Source organism: Pelmatolapia mariae, linkage group LG20 (assembly GCF_036321145.2).
Source record: "Pelmatolapia mariae isolate MD_Pm_ZW linkage group LG20, Pm_UMD_F_2, whole genome shotgun sequence".
Taxonomy (NCBI): Eukaryota; Metazoa; Chordata; class Actinopteri; order Cichliformes; family Cichlidae; genus Pelmatolapia; species Pelmatolapia mariae.
Genome location: NC_086244.1, coordinates 41,122,418 through 41,138,349, shown reverse-complemented (window position 1 = coordinate 41,138,349; position 15,932 = coordinate 41,122,418). Strand labels below are relative to the sequence as shown.

General features: G+C 43.3%; 1 protein-coding gene across 2 annotated transcripts in view; it reads left to right on the top strand.

The window, feature by feature from the left end:
* Positions 1-15,246, top strand: part of LOC134618399 (voltage-gated potassium channel subunit beta-2-like) — a 291,857-nt gene extending 276,611 nt beyond the window's left edge. For both annotated transcript variants that reach the window (XM_063463773.1, XM_063463774.1), the window contains one exon: positions 14,615-15,246. In XM_063463773.1, the coding sequence (XP_063319843.1) occupies positions 14,615-14,704 (90 nt within the window). In that variant the 3' untranslated portion in view covers positions 14,705-15,246. The remainder of the gene's footprint in view (positions 1-14,614) is intronic.
* The last annotated feature ends 686 nt before the right edge of the window (positions 15,247-15,932 follow it).

Here is a 15,932-nt window from a genome sequence, read left to right as displayed (position 1 = left end):
GAACGAATAGGCTGTTCCCAGAGTGCTGTATCAAGGCACCTCAGTGGGAAGTCTGTGGGAAGGAAAAAGTGTGGCAGAAAACGCTGCACAACGAGAAGAGGTGACCGGACCCTGAGGAAGATTGTGGAGAAGAACCGATTCCAGACCTTGGGGACCTGCGGAAGAAGTGGACTGAGTCTGGAGTAGAAACATCCAGAGCCACCGTGTACAGGCGTGTGCAGGAAATGGGCCACAGGTGCCGCATTCCCCAGGTCAAGCCACTTTTGAACCAGAAACAGCAGCAGAAGCGCCTGACCTGGGCTACAGAGAAGCAGCACTGGACTGTTGCTCAGTGGTCCAAAGTACTTTTCTCGGATGAAAGCAACTTTTGCATGTCATTCAGAAATCAAGGTGCCAGAGTCTGGAGGAAGACTGGGGAGAGGGAAATGCCAAAATGCCTGAAGTCCAGTGTCAAGTACCCACAGTCAGTGATGGTCTGGGGTGCCATGTCAGCTGCTGGTGTTGGTCCACTGTGTTTTATCAAGGGCAGGGTCAATGCAGCTAGCTATCAGGAGATTTTGGAGCACTTCATGCTTCCATCTGCTGAAAAGCTTTATGGAGATGAAGATTTCATTTTTCAGCACGACCTGGCACCTGCTCACAGTGCCAAAACCACTGGTAAATGGTTTACTGACCATGGTATTACTGTGCTCAATTGGCCTGCCAACTCTCCTGACCTGAACCCCATAGAGAATCTGTGGGATATTGTGGAGAGAAAGTTGAGAGACGCAAGACCCAACACTCTGGATGAGCTTAAGGCTGCTATCGAAGCATCCTGGGCCTCCATAACACCTCAGCAGTGCCACAGGCTGATTGCCTCCACGCCACGCCGCATTGAAGCAGTCATTTCTGCAAAAGGATTCCCGACCAAGTATTGAGTGCATAACTGAACATAATTATTTGAAGGTTGACTTTTTTTGTATTAAAAACACTTTTCTTTTATTGGTCGGATGAAATATGCTAATTTTTTGAGATAGGAATTTTGGGTTTTCATGAGTTATGTATGCCAAAATCATCAATATTAAAACAATGAAAGGCTTGAACTACTTCAGTTGTGTGTAATGAATCTAAAATATATGAAAGTCTAATGTTTATCAGTACATTACAGGAAATAATGAACTTTATAACAATATGCTAATTTTTTGAGAAGGACCTGTAAATGCAATCCATTATTACTTACACAATTTCGTCATAAGCACTATGAACACGGGGAAAAAACAGGTAGTTTACTAGCAAGGCAAATTAAAGAAGTTGCAGTATCCAGATTGATCACAGAAATAAGAACTAGTACAGGGCAAATAACAACTGATACAAAGATAATTAATGATATATTCCGAGAATATTACGCAGCACTTTACTCCTCAGACTCACAAAAAGATCCAGACATAATTGAAAGTTTTTTCGATTCTATCCAAGTTCCATCTATCAATATAGAACTTAAAGTACTGCTAGAACAACCAATAACTTTAAGCGAGATAAAGCAAGCTATTCAAAGTATGCAGTGCTCAAAAAGCCCCGGCCCAGAAAGGTATGGTGCCGAATTTTACAAGACCTTTAGCGAACAGATTTGACCCCTGCTTTTGGAGGTATATTCCGAAGCTTTAATTAAAGGATGTTTACCTTTGACCATGTATGATGCCACTATCTCTTTAATCCGCAAGCCTGGTAAGGATCCTTAGGAGTCTGGTTCATATAGACCAATAAGTCTATTGAATGTAGATAACAAAATATTGGCAAAAAGTTTGGCTATGTGATTGGAGATAGTTCTCCCAACAGTTGTGTCGCAGGACCAAACGGGATTTCTTAAAAATAGACAGTTATTTTTTAATATTAGAAGGCTGTTTAATGTTATATACACACATAATACTTACGATCAATCTGAAATACTACTCTCACTAGATGCGGAGAAGGCCTTTGACAGGGTCGAGTGGGATTTCCTCTGTCAAAGTTTGGCATAGGCCCTAATTATATCTCCCTTGTTAAGCTGCTTTATACAAAGCCCCAGGCCTCGGTTAACACAAATAATATAATTTCTAGTCCTTTCCTTTCCATCGCTCTACGAGACAAGAGTGCCTTCTGTCCCCATTGCTATTTGCACTTGTTATAGAACCTATTGCCATTCAATTATGCTCTGCAAAGGATTATAAAGGAATAAGGAGATTTGGTTTAGAACATAAGGTGTCTCTCTCTATGCAGACAATTTGTTGCTATATATCACAGAACCCAGTAGCGGTTTTTGATAAGGGCGACACGGGCGGTTGCCCGGGGCAGTATCGTGGTGGGGGGCGGCATCACGGGCATCGGCAAAAAAATAAATAAAAAATTGCTCACACTCATGCTGCCCCGACATCAGCCAGCGCATATCGGGAATGGCATAGGCACCGATCGGTTTTCTATCACCCATTTGCTGGGAGTAAGGGCGCCCTCCATTTGCGAGGTGCGCCTGCTGCTTGCGGCACAGGCAGGAGAGGGCGGGGCGGCGGGGGGATTCTCTGGCTGGCTGGAGCAGCATCTGATAACCAACTCGCAAAATAAAACAAAATAAAAACAAAACAACGAACACGAAAACACCAGACATTATGATACAGACTTATAATTTGCACTGATGTTTTTTCGAAATCCTATACGCGAAAAGTGAGCACAAGAGCCCTCGGTGCGCCTGCTCGCTGCTGAAGTCAAAGTAAACTTTACTGTCATCTCCGCTACATACAGTCCAGTATATAGAGAGACGAGACGATGAGGCTCCAGTTACAGCAGTGCAAGTAAACAAACAATAAATATAAGAAGAGTAAGAAAATAAATATACACTTTAGGACTAGGGGCAAAGGGATCAATAACAATTTAAATTTTATAATTTACAGTTTGCTGATTTAAAGTCTCACACACAACCCGTCGAAAGGGGAGTGGGGCCGGCTGCTTCCAAATAGAGCACATTTCATTCATAATGATGTAAATCCAAGCCCATTATGTATTCATGATTTGAATCCTGGGTTGTGTGAATTCCCAGAAATACACCTTAGACAAAGTGAATCTGTGAACTAAGGTGTAGGTCTATTAGGTTATGTTGTGGAGATCCTCGAGTTGGGGGATTTGTCTTCATACTGGAGTGCAAAATTAAAACCAATGGAAGATGGACAAGAAAAGTTCAAAGCCATCAGGTGCTCAGTTTAGAAAAAATAGAAAAGAAGAGGAGGAGAAACGAGCAAAAGATACAGGTAAGCAGATGTGTCATTGGATAATGGCAGGTCATCCTGAAACAATCAGAATCAGAATACTTTATTAATCCCTAAGGAAATAATGTGGATTACAGTTGCTCCAGAGGGAGTGTTTGCCCAGGGCGCCAAACAGGCTAGGACTGCCACTGACGGAACCTACAAAATCATTGCCAAAAATGATGACAATTTTAGCCGAATTTGGAAAAATCTCTGGATGAATTTCCCTCGGGATGAATAAAGTATGATCAATCAATCAATCAATACAAAATCAACCTAACAAAAAGCATATTGTTTCCTATTAGTTCTTCAGAAAAGTTAGATAGCACTACATTGACTTCATTTCCTTTTACTACCTCAAACACTTTCAAGTATCTTGGAGTAACGATAACCCGTGAATTCTCTGGCCTCTTCAAACATAATTTCATTAATTTGTACCATCAAACTGAGCAGAACTTTGAGAGACTGTCTAAATTGCCCATCTCGCTTGCTGGCGGAATAAATGTCATTAGGATGGACACTTTACCCAAATTTTTATTTCTGTTTCAATGCATCCCAATATTGATTACAAAAACATTTTTTAAGAAATTAGACCAATTAATTTCTCAGTTTATCTGGAACAGGAAGACGCCCAGAATAAAAAAGACATTTCTCCGAAGACCCAATATTGTAGGAGGTATGGGGTTGCCCTGCTTTCAGCTCTATCATTGGGCCTGTAACATACATTGTATGTCATTTTGTGGCGGAGAACATGGACCTGATTGGGAATGGATGGAAAGTATGACTGTTTTCCCTAATACTCTTAAATCGTTGGTTCATTCAAATTCGGGTAAGCATAAATGTAAAAATCTGGTAGTGTCCAACTCATTAAAAATTTGGTCTCAGATTAGGAGGCATTTTCATTGGCGCCAATGTTCAATCTTTACTCCATTAATTCATAATCAAGTACACACATTGTTCTCAAGATCCACATTCCAGCTATGGACTTCCAAAGGGATACACACAATTAGGATCTGTTTATTGATAAGAGTGTTCCATCGTTTCAACACCTTCAGCAAAAATTCTCCATAGAAAACAGAGATTTTCTCAAGTATTTACAAATACGTAACTTTATTAAAGGAACGTTTCCATCTTTTCCCAATGAACCACAAAGGCTCGCTTCAGATGACCTGTTCCTGGTGAACCCGCTAAAGAAAGGAGCTATTTCCAAGATCTACAATCAACTTTCGCAAATGGAAAACACAACTACATTGGAACATTTGAGGAACACTTGGAGCGAGGAACTGGGTATTGATATCACTGAAGATCAATGGACTAAAGCACAAGAGCTGGTTCACTGCTGCAGGCACGGACTATTACAATTTAAGATCCTGCATAGGGTCCACTTCTCCAAACTTAAGATCTCAAGGATGTTCCAAGGGGCGGACTCAAGCTGTGATCGATGTGGCCAGAATTCTACCTCATTGTCACATATGTTTTGGACATGCCCCAACATCGCCACCTACTGGTCCAGAATATTTAAAACATTGTCTGATATTTTTAAAAAACACCTCTTCCCAGACCCAGTAATGGCACTTTTTGGTGTGACTACGGTTAAAGACTTAAATAACAAACAAATTCATGTTTTGAGATTCATAACATTGCTTGCAAGATGCCTTATACTTCTAAACTGGAAAAATAAAGCCCCCCCCCCAACTCACTCTGCTTTGTTAAAAGACACAGTGTATCATTTACAGTTGGAGAAGATTAAGTTTTCAATGAGGGATAGTGTAGAGCGGTTTTACCTAATCTGGCAACCCTTTATAGTAGGGGTGCAACGATACACAAAATTCACGGTTACTTTGGTGTCACGGTTCGATATTTTTTCGATACAAAAAAATGTTCATGCCTTTTTAATTTGTCATTTATTAAAATTATAAATATATATATTTGACTCAAAAGTACAGTTTTTAAATGTAATGTTGCTGAAACAACAAAATAATAAAAAATAAATAAATCTATCTGATCGAAAAATCACTCATCTTTGGAAAAGAGAGTTTATTACAGAGAAATGGCTCTTTCCAAAATAAAAGCTATACTATACACTTCTTCTGGGCTATATTCTCAGCAGCATATTAAACATATCAGGTCCCCATAAGGAGAATCGTGTGCTAACGGCTGTCTAAATGACTCGGGTAAACTTTGTAGCATGCGTGCTTGTTGTTTTTGTCTGCTTCCACTTGTCTTTGCACTAGGATGATGTCGGAGTAAATGTGCAGTCATATTCATTGTGTTCCCACTAGTGCTGTCAGTGTTAATCTCGTTAAAATGACATTAACGCCATAACACTGCAAATCTCCGTTAACGAGTTACCGCCCCGTGTGTGGGGCTGGACGGCGTCAACACGTTAACGAGCTAACTGCGCTAATGCACTAGTTCCCACCAATGTAATTGAGCATTGCATGGCACATCCGACATACTGTTTTACTTTTGTCAATGACACGCTTACCATCAGGGTCATACTTCACATGAAAACCAAAATAGCTCCAAACGCCAGATCTGAATGAGGGTGGGGGAGGTTCAATTTCGGGTAGCGTTGAGGCAGTTGCCATGTTGCAACGAGCTTAACTTCTGTCTCGCTAGCTTGCGCTGCGCTCAGTGGATCTGCGCTCGACAGTGCAGCCTAGGCAGAGTAGTCGAACGCAGATCCACTGAGCTCTCAACACAGACAGCATCGTCAGAAGAAAAGTTGATAAAATAAATTAAAAATTTTGTATTGTTCGATACTTATGCGTACCGAACCGAAAGCACTGTATCGAACGGTTCAATACCGATACGGGTAGTGTTGCACCCCTACTTTATAAATGTCACGGTCCTGGGTCGTTGACCCAGCGTTTTGTGTTTAGTATGATGATTGTCTTCTGTTCTAGTTTATTCTGATTTTGGTATTCTGTGTCCTCCCCTTGTGCCCTGTTTGTGTCCCTGAGTTCGTGTTGTGGATTTCCTGTTTTATTTTGAAGGTCTATGTCTGTTGTCACTGTGTTCAGCTTGTATCCTCCGGTCGTCTTGTGTATTAGGATCAGCTGTGCTTCCCACCTGTGTGTCATTACCTGGTCTCCTTGTGTGAGTGTATATATAGTGGGTGTCGGTCTGCGTTCCTTGTCGGATCATCTGCGTTTCATGGTGTTCTGTTCCTTAGTCTGCGTCTCTCTGCCCCTCACCCCGTTTCGTATAATCTCAGTCATTGCCTGCATTTTGGGTCCTTTTCCTCCAACACCACGCGGCTCGCCCCGGCAGCCGTGACAATAGATTAATAAGTAACTGGGAGAGATGGCCTCCTCCTATATCTCCCATATCTGCTCTAAACTTGTACATATATTGTACTGTTCTGTTCTGTTCTGTGATTGTTTATATAATGATACTTATGTTTTATGTATGTTTGATGTTAATAAGAAAACCAATAAAAAAGATTTGGAAAATAAACAACAAATGAACGTTACTAGGATTTATTACAGCGAGTGAAAAACCTCAATACACACTAGTGAGGAGTTCAGTGGCTATGTACAGCTGGGGTGAAAAGGTGACTAAGTGAAGGCAGTGATTGTGATAACAACGTGGGGATATTTACACAAGTACACTCGGACTGATTCAAAAACAGTATATACAAAGGGTAGGGCTGATACACACACTGAGGGAACTACTATGACTGGCACCTGGCGAAGAAGTAGACAATGAAGGGCTATGAAGTGAACTAGGAGTAGAATGTAACTATGAACAAACCCGGTAGACTGGAAGCCAAATCGCTGCCTTGGTTATGGCCTTTTTTTCTCCCCTCTCTGGATGAGCAGTTTAAGGGTAAGGACTAGCAAAGGTGGCCCCCGTCATTTATGGGAGGCGGGTGTCTGGAAAGGCATAAGTCAGCAGACACCCATAGCCGGGTTTCGATGGCACTGGGATGGCAAGGGGAGAGCGACAGGCTGCCACGGCAGCCTCCCTCCCTACCGGCCTTCCCTCCCACTCAGATTGACTGGCAAACGTGGCCTGCCATCAGAGGGCCGTCCCCAGTGCACTGGTGCCGGTGCCTTCGGCAGTCCATTCCAACGGTCTGCAGGCTTGCCTCTAGTGCCGGTCAGGGGGTCCAGCACAGAGGTTGGAGGGGGTGGTGATTGTTAAGTCAAATTGTTGAGTGTTGTTACTGTGTTTCTTAAATTTGTAAAGTCTTAGTTCAAACTATAGGATCAAGACATTCCTTTGTCCCCCTCCACAGCCTCTCGAGGTTCTGGGGGGGAGGCTGTAGTGTTTTATCACAAGCACATCCCTTGTGGAGATTCTGTTTGATGTTTGGTAAGCTTTCTGCTTTTATGACCCTTTTGGTGAGCAGGAGGTCACACAAACGCACCCCCATGACACACACACACACACACACATTCTCACATACACACACACACACACACACACATTCTCACATACACACACACACACACACACACATAGTGCCTTGTCTTAGAACTATTGGGGGGTTTTACAGTGGGAGGTGCTTGTGTTGTGCTGTGATGTGTGAACTAACTGTCATGGGAATAAATAGCTGTGAGGAGAGCTGCTCTTTGAAGGATTTGGGCTAGAGACAGGTGAGGAGCATTGCTTCACCGCCTGGTTCTGACCAAAGCTCTCCCTCGTTAGTGAGTAAAAGACCGGTTGAAGATGTTGTGTCTTCTTTTTCGTTCTTCATGAGGAATAAGTCTCAAAACTATCAGGGCCTGTGGAAACACAGACCCAACAGTGATCCCCTCTGGGGCACCCCGGCCGCTTTGGTGACTCTAGATCACAGGTGTCGAACTCCGGGCTTCGAAGGCCTTGATCCAACACAGCTGATTTAAATGGCTAAATTACTTCCAGTTCTCCAGAGGCCTGGTAATGTACTAATCATTTGATTCAGGTGTGTTAACCCCAAGGGCGTAGATTTGGCATGGACGGAAGGGACATGTCCCCACCAATATCCAGCGATTATTGAATTGTCCCCACCAATAATTTGATCTCTTCGAGTAAAGAAAAACAAACCCGATAGAAAGAAAAAACGATCTGTCAACGTCTCATTCACCCAGCGGTGCAGAAAGAGTTAAATTATGTTCTCGACTGGAGTCCTACCTCATGTGACAAATATGGTCAATGTGAATGGCTGTGCCTTTCAGGGAGCTCTGTTTAGTTTTAGCAGCGGCAAGCCTGCACTGCGGAGTGCGAGGATGGCAGCAAAAAGGAAAAACCTGGATATAAGAAAGTATCTTTCAAAGAAACCTGTCAGTCACTTAAAGCCAAGTTAACTCATCAAATGTGTCCGTCATAATAGCGTTACAGGCTATGCTAGGCTTTGGCCCACATCAGTCTAAAATTGTATGTAACCATGAATAACGTGCTTTGGAAACTAACTGCACCACAGGCAGCACTATTAGTTATCTAAGTCTCAGAGTAGCATTTCTAATTTTGATTGAAACTGTCAGAGAAAACGGCAGCCTCGAGCAAGCCAGGATATTAGTTTACAGAGGCTGTTAGAATTATATGTCTAACGTTAAAATGTTGGTGACACAATAATTTCATCCTAATGGTACTGACATATTCATAGGGTTAATTTTTGAGACAAAATATCATGAGGTAATCTTGATTTTGCAAATATTCCACCTTGTAGTGCAGTTTGCACAAATTGTTTTAAAAATGCACTCACCCTACAAACATTACTGATGAGTGACTCATCAGTAATGTTTGTATAGTGTGCCTAAAATGTTGCATCATTTTGCTGAGAGATCTTTTACTTTGTGGTAATCTTAGATGAGTAGTTTTATGGACAAAAACCACCAGGTCATTCAGTGTTCCCTTAGTGCTAATGTATATAAGAGATGTTGGTGTACTATAACTGAAGTAATGTTGTTAAGTCCTTAAAGTCATGTTCTTTTATTGTCATGACTGTATTTGAAGCTATTTTTATTTTTGTATGATACCTGATTTATATGGAATATAGCTTAAGTAAACTAAAGCCTAAAATACTTAATCATTTGTTTAATAGTAATTTAACATTATATAATTCACATATAAAGCTATGAATTGTAATTTTAAATGGTCTAAAAGCATGTAGAATAGCATATGTAGGCAAGTATATTTCTCCTTTTTTTTCTATCAAGAAGCAAAAACAAAAAGGAAAAAGAAAGAAAACCGGGCAGGGTTCGGTGGTTGAATCATCCGTCCCCACCAATGCCAAAACCAAATCTTCGCCCTTGGTTAACCCAGGGTGAGATCTAAAACCTGCAGGACACCGGTCCTCGAGGCCTGGAGTTCGATACCCCTGCTCTAGATAACCTGGAGCAGATTGCTGGCCCTCCACTCATTTGAATTAGAGTGTTCAAATGAGACATTCATTTGAGTGTCTGCCCTATCAAGTGATACTTTATGTGCCTACCATGGTGACCACGGGTAACAGGGAATCAGGGTTCGATTCCGAAGAGGGAGCCTGAGAAACAGCTACCACATCCAAGGAAGGCAGCAGAGTACAAATTACCCACTCCCGACTTGGGGATGTAGTGACGAAAAATAACATTGGAATGAGTACACTTTAAATCCTTTAACGAGGATCCACTGGAGGGCAAGAATGGTGCCAGCAAAGTTGCTGAAGTTAAAAAGCTCGTAGTTGGATCTTGGGAATGAGCTGACGGTCCGCCACGTCTGTCCCAGCCGCTGCCTCTCGGTGCTCTTGGTTGAGTGTCCCGTGGGGTCCGAAGTGTTTACTCTGGAAAAATTAGAGTGTTCAAAGCAGGCCCGTTCGGCTGAATACCGCAGCTAGGAATAATGGAATAGGACACTATTTCTATTCTGTGGGTTTTCTCTCTGATCTGGGGTCATGATTAATGTAGCCCTGAATTAGCTCCATGGCTAACTTTAGCATTAGCGTGCAGTGGCACTTAAACTGCTATTATTGTGATCACTGTGAGCTCTCTTGGCAACTAGAAGGCTCTACACTGTACCATCATATATTCTCTGTTCAGACAGCAGTGGACGACTTTAACTGTGGTGTTGGTATTGTTCACATACACCAGCAGACCTCCTCTGTGCTTCTTACCGGACTCTTTGTTCCTGTCCACTCTGAGCATAGCGTGGCCCTCTAATTCAATCGCAGTGTCTGGGGTAAAAGAGTCCAGCCAAGTCTCTGTGATGATCATAGCACAGTAATCCCAACGGTGTGAAGTGATCCGCAGTCGTAGTTCATCTATCTTGTAGTATAGTGACCATGAATTGGTGAGGGAGAGAGTCAGAATACCAAGTCTGTGTGAGTTAGCTCTCAGCTTAGTCCTCAGCCCTGCTCTCTTCCCCCTCTTCTGTTTCCTGTGCCTCTGTCGCCTACGCCACTTCAGCGGTGGTATGGTAAAGATGGAGTCCATGTTCATCCGGATGTTAGGGGGCATTGAGTCCTGGTCTTTGTCAGCAAGGGTGAACAGGTTTCTGTGGTTTAGAACCACAAGCAGTTCAGCTTTACTGTACTGGATATGTGCTCCTGCATGTCAGAGGAAAAGTGAAATAAAAATTATATATTATAGTGCTATATTAATATAACACTGTATCCAAGTATGATTCTTTTTTTCTTTTTTTTTGCCTGTCCCGTTTGGTTCTTTTGCCATCAGAATTATTGTCAAAACCAAAGAAAGATGCCCAACAGCTTTACTTCACTAAATAGACCATCCCAGCCTTGCCGTATTGGTCTATTTGATTCACCTTTGCTTTTATTGTTTATTTTATTTTCAAAAAGAGCGGGTAAGAGGGACAGTGATAAAGGGCAGAAACCAAAAACCAACAAAACAAACAGGCAGAAAATACATATATCAATCAATATAGCAAAGAAAAAGAGACCAATATAATAAACAACATCATCGCGATGATCTATGTGAATATAACAGTAAATACTAAATATTAAATATTATCGTGCAGCACGTAAGATCGACAGTGCACAGTGTGCCTTGAGGTAGCAGTCAAAAAGGGTGTAGTTTGTGTGTGTGAGCACCCGTGTGTACTCCTGTGAGCATGAGCGCGCTTGTATTTAAAAGGTTCCTTCATGTAATGATCTGCTAGAGGGTGTGGGGAGCCACAGCCCCGTCCTCCAGGGCATGAAGCAGGTATGGAGGAGATCAAGACTCCAGACATCCAGAGGCCCCCAGAACACAGGAGACCAAGGAAGACCAACAGAGGGGCAGCCGCGCCACTATCCCAGAAAGAGCTGAGGAGAGCCCCAGATGAGGGGTCACTCAGCAGCTGCGGAGCAGAAGCCGGGGGGGTTGCAGTGACGTGCCCGTGAGCTCCGCCGGCAGCCAGCTGCGCCAGAGTGACCGAGCCCCAGGCCGAGAGGCTGAGGGCACCCCACCCCCGAAGTGGCCCGAGCGAGCCCCAGGCTCCAGGCCCCAACAAGCAGCCACCAAGGAGTGAGCCGTTGTGTACCCTGACGCCCATCCCCGGACACAAAGAACCACCAATGCACCGATGTCTGAGGGCGTCTGCCACTGGCAGGGGAAGTGGTGGGGGGAGATAGGCCTCCATACCTTGGAGGGCCTGATATGTCCTAGAGAGGTGGTGTCTGATACCCGACCTGACATATAGACACAGACAAACAGGCACACACAGATACAAACATCCATTCCCACCCTCATGCTCTCATATGCAATTACTCAACACTTACCCAACGTGGAGACAGACATAAAGAGACGCTGTACACACAATCACACTCCCCAAACGTACTCTAAGCCCCAGGTCTAGGTACCCTTGCCCCTGGAGGGGGAAACTGCACCCAGACCCAGGTAGTGTTACCCTTTTCCCTGGGGTGGAGAGAAGCAGACCGCCCCGACTCGGCAGCAGCAGGGAGGCCCCACATTCCAGACCCCAATCGGACGGCCAACTCCTCCTCCTAGTCCCCCCGCTCCAACAGGCAGCAGAGAATGGGGGTGTGTGAAGACTCCAAACCTCCCTCCGCCCGCTCATATGTAGTGTTGATGCATGTGTGTTCTAAGGTGCATTTAAAACCCAGGAGGGTATGGAGCTACCTGGCAGAGCAGCAGCAGGTAAGCGCATAGCCCCTTCTGGTAGCCCTCAATGTCTACATGTATTTAAAATTGAGAGGGGTGAGGTTGTACACCCTCATGGTCTTTTGGATTCCGTGTAGCGTGCCCACCCCCAAGATCCTATATGTATGTGTTATGAGAGTGTGAGTAATGTGAATGTCTAAGTTGTGGGATAAAATTGAGGCACCGGCAGCCAGAAGGGGACAGAGGGGGGGATGCCTCCCCTGCACCCTAGTGACACACCTTTACCCCAAGGCCCTGCATGTGTTGGTGAATGTGGTGGAGCGGGAAGAGGGAGGCAGCTGGAGATGTGGAGGGAAGGAAGGGAGGGGCAAGTGACCCCTCCCTGGGGCCAGCTCCCCCGCTGACCCCAGTAGGCACCCCCATACTCTGCAACCCGCCTGGGAAAGGGGGCCCAGGCCCATCCGGACCGGGGCCCAGTTCAGCGGCGCCGCCTGGCCCCACCACAGAGAAAACTGCACCCACCCCATCATCCACTCATCTTCCAGACCACACAGGGCCCCCAGACACCCACCCGCCCACAACCCCGGCAACACACCAACCAGGCCCAAGCCCCCAAGACCCAGCCAGGGCCCCAGCCCAGAGACGCAGCACCCCCCAGAACCCCACGCCCATCCTGGACCCACCCAGGGGCAGCCAGGCTACCAGGTCAGTAACCCACGTCCGTCAGCACAGACCCTCCCCTAGCCCCGCTGCACACAGCCACGAGGAAACCGTCACCTAAGAGCCAACAGAGCCCTTAATAGGCCATGACCGCAACCCCGGGTTGAGCCCTCCAAGGAAGATGCTCCTGGGGAACCCCCCGACGCCCCAAGCCTGTCCCTACCCCCACACCAATCACAACAGCAAAGGTGGGACCAAACTATGACCCCCCACCCCCACTAGGTGATGGAGCTGATCAACGGACCCCAGAGCAACTGATCTGATGTGGTGGCAGAGGCTGTATCAAGACTAATGTAATCTAATAGATGATTTCTATATTGGTTAGAATTAAGATTATTTTTATTTTTCCAGTTCATGAGGACTGTTTTCTTGGCTATGCATAGGGCAGTGAAAACCATATGGGCTATATTCTTTTCTGTAGTGACATTATCTAAGCTGCCCAACAAACACACTAAAGGGGAAGTTGGAATGTTACATTTCAGACACTTCGATAAGTCTTCACATATCTCGTGCCAAAACGTCTAAACTGGTGGACAGAACCAAAGAGCGTGGATATAATTGTCCGGTGAATTGGTTTGGCAGTGTGAGCAGTTGTTGGTAGACGTAAAGCCCATCTTGAACATCCGATGACCTGTATAGTGTACTCTATGTAGCATTTTGTATTGAATTAATTGAAGTGTTTTGGAGTTTGTACGTGCTTTAGGGTTTGTACGTGCTTCAGAGTTCGTACGTGTTTTGAAGTTTGTACGTGCTTTGTCTCTAGGGGCCACCGTAAATATACTTTTGTTTATTCGCTCCACATAAAATGTAATAAATAAATCATATAATACAAAAACCAACTAGTTCAACACAGTTCAACTTTTAACTATTCAAATTTTCAGCTTTTTCCTTTTAAACAAATTTAAAATGAAACAACACAAAACACTGCAAATCACAACACAATTAAATATAAATTAAAATATGAAAACAAAAAGAAGATGCACATTCTCTGTCACATGGAGCTGCATGAATAAACTTTCTGAATCCTTTATCATCCGCAACTGAAAATAGTTGTGGATGATTACTATACCTTTCTAATGTGACGTTGTTGTCCCTGGCTCTCTTTCTCTCTCTTTCCCTCCCGCTCTGTTCCTGTGCTACTGAGAGTGTAACTACCGCCCCTCCCCCCTCTGTGCAAAGCACAAGGCTTGCTTGCCGAGTGAAGCGGAAAAAAAATGCGAGAGAGAGGGTGAGAGAAAGAAAAAGAAAAAAACCCTCACTGCTCACGATATTAGCTGGCTCGCGTCGTTCACGTCAAAGATCTGACTCTGAGAGTCATTTCGTTCGCGACCGACACATCACTACCAGACAGATGGCTGCCCCTTCCTGAGCCTAGTTCTGCCAGAAGTTTATTTTTTGTCCCCTTAAAAGCAAGTGTTTCTTTTCTACTATTCCTAATTTCTTAGTTTCCGAGTGGTAGTCATTTGAGTGTTGGAGTTCTTGCTATTATTGTACTGTATTTATATCACAATACAAAATTTTACCATCTAATTTTGCCAAAGCTCTTTAATTAAAAAGCTAATAAAAATAATAAAAGACTTTAAGTCATGGTAATGCTTTGTGTTTGTTTTACAGGTTCTTCCAAAGATGACCCTCTCCATTGTGTCTGAGATGGATTGCATCTTGGGAAACAAGCCATATAATACAAAGGAACTGAGATCCTAGAAGTCCCGGAGATAAACTGAGAAGTTATACTCACATTTTGAAAGAGCTGGCAATAATATTAAAAAATAAATAAATCCGGAAACTGTTTTCAAAAAGATATAAGCAAGGAAAATGTTGTGCCAACTTAATCACTATTTGCACTTGTTTCCACTTAATAAAATGAACTTCAGCAGTATGGAATGCCTACTAAAATAGATACACTGTTTTGAACTAAGCCACTAATACATGAAAAAAATCACCTGCAATATAAGTTCGGGTTGATTCGTACTAAGGAACTGTTTTAAATGTCATCATATAACTGAGCATGTAATAAAAAAAAAGTTTAATTTGCAAAATGGATTGCATTTGTATGGAAAACATAAACACCTTGCCTGAAAAGAAACTGAGCACAATACATGTAATGACTGTTTATTGGCATGATTCCTTTGACTAGTTCCCACTCACATTTGAATTCCAATTTATTGATATTAGTTTTATAAGATGAGTGAGGTATAATATGGGCCTGATGGATTTCTGACGAAATTCATAAATATTATTGAGTTCACGCTAATTAAATATTACAGTTTTGTACTTATAGTAATTCATGTTTAATGTAGTTGTTAAGATTTTCTGTTTAATAAAACCTTTAACTTTACCAGCTTTTAAAGTCTCTTTTGTAATTACATTCAATTTGATTAATTATGAAACTTGAACTGAACCGAAAGATATTTTACATGTGAGTTATCTTTTTTAGCCATCTTAATAGCTTGGGTGGCTGAGAGTTAGGATTAGAAAAGTAACACAATGATTCCCTTCGCATGATCCACTGACAGCATACATGCCAACCCTCCCGATTTTTCCGGGAGAATCCCAAATTTCAGTGTCCCTCCCAAAAATCTCCCGGAGACACCATTCTCCCGAATTTCTCCTGATTTTCCACCTGAACAACAAAATTGAAAGACCATATGCCAGAATTCATAGCGCGGACCAGCCAATTCCAGTTTCCAACAATGGCGGCATCTACTTAGTTTTAATATTACTCTTATTACTCTTTCTGAGTCGCAAAGTAAACTTATTTTCAGGCGAGAATGTAGCTGTGTAAACTTCAAATATCTGAGCTGGGGAGAACCGCAAACTCCCGTCACATCGTTTTCAACCCCCCACGGTCTTTCGCTACTCAGGTTTAACGTAATATATAAGTCACTCAGATAACTTAAAAATGTTATTGTTTGGCTTTTTTCAATGTTTT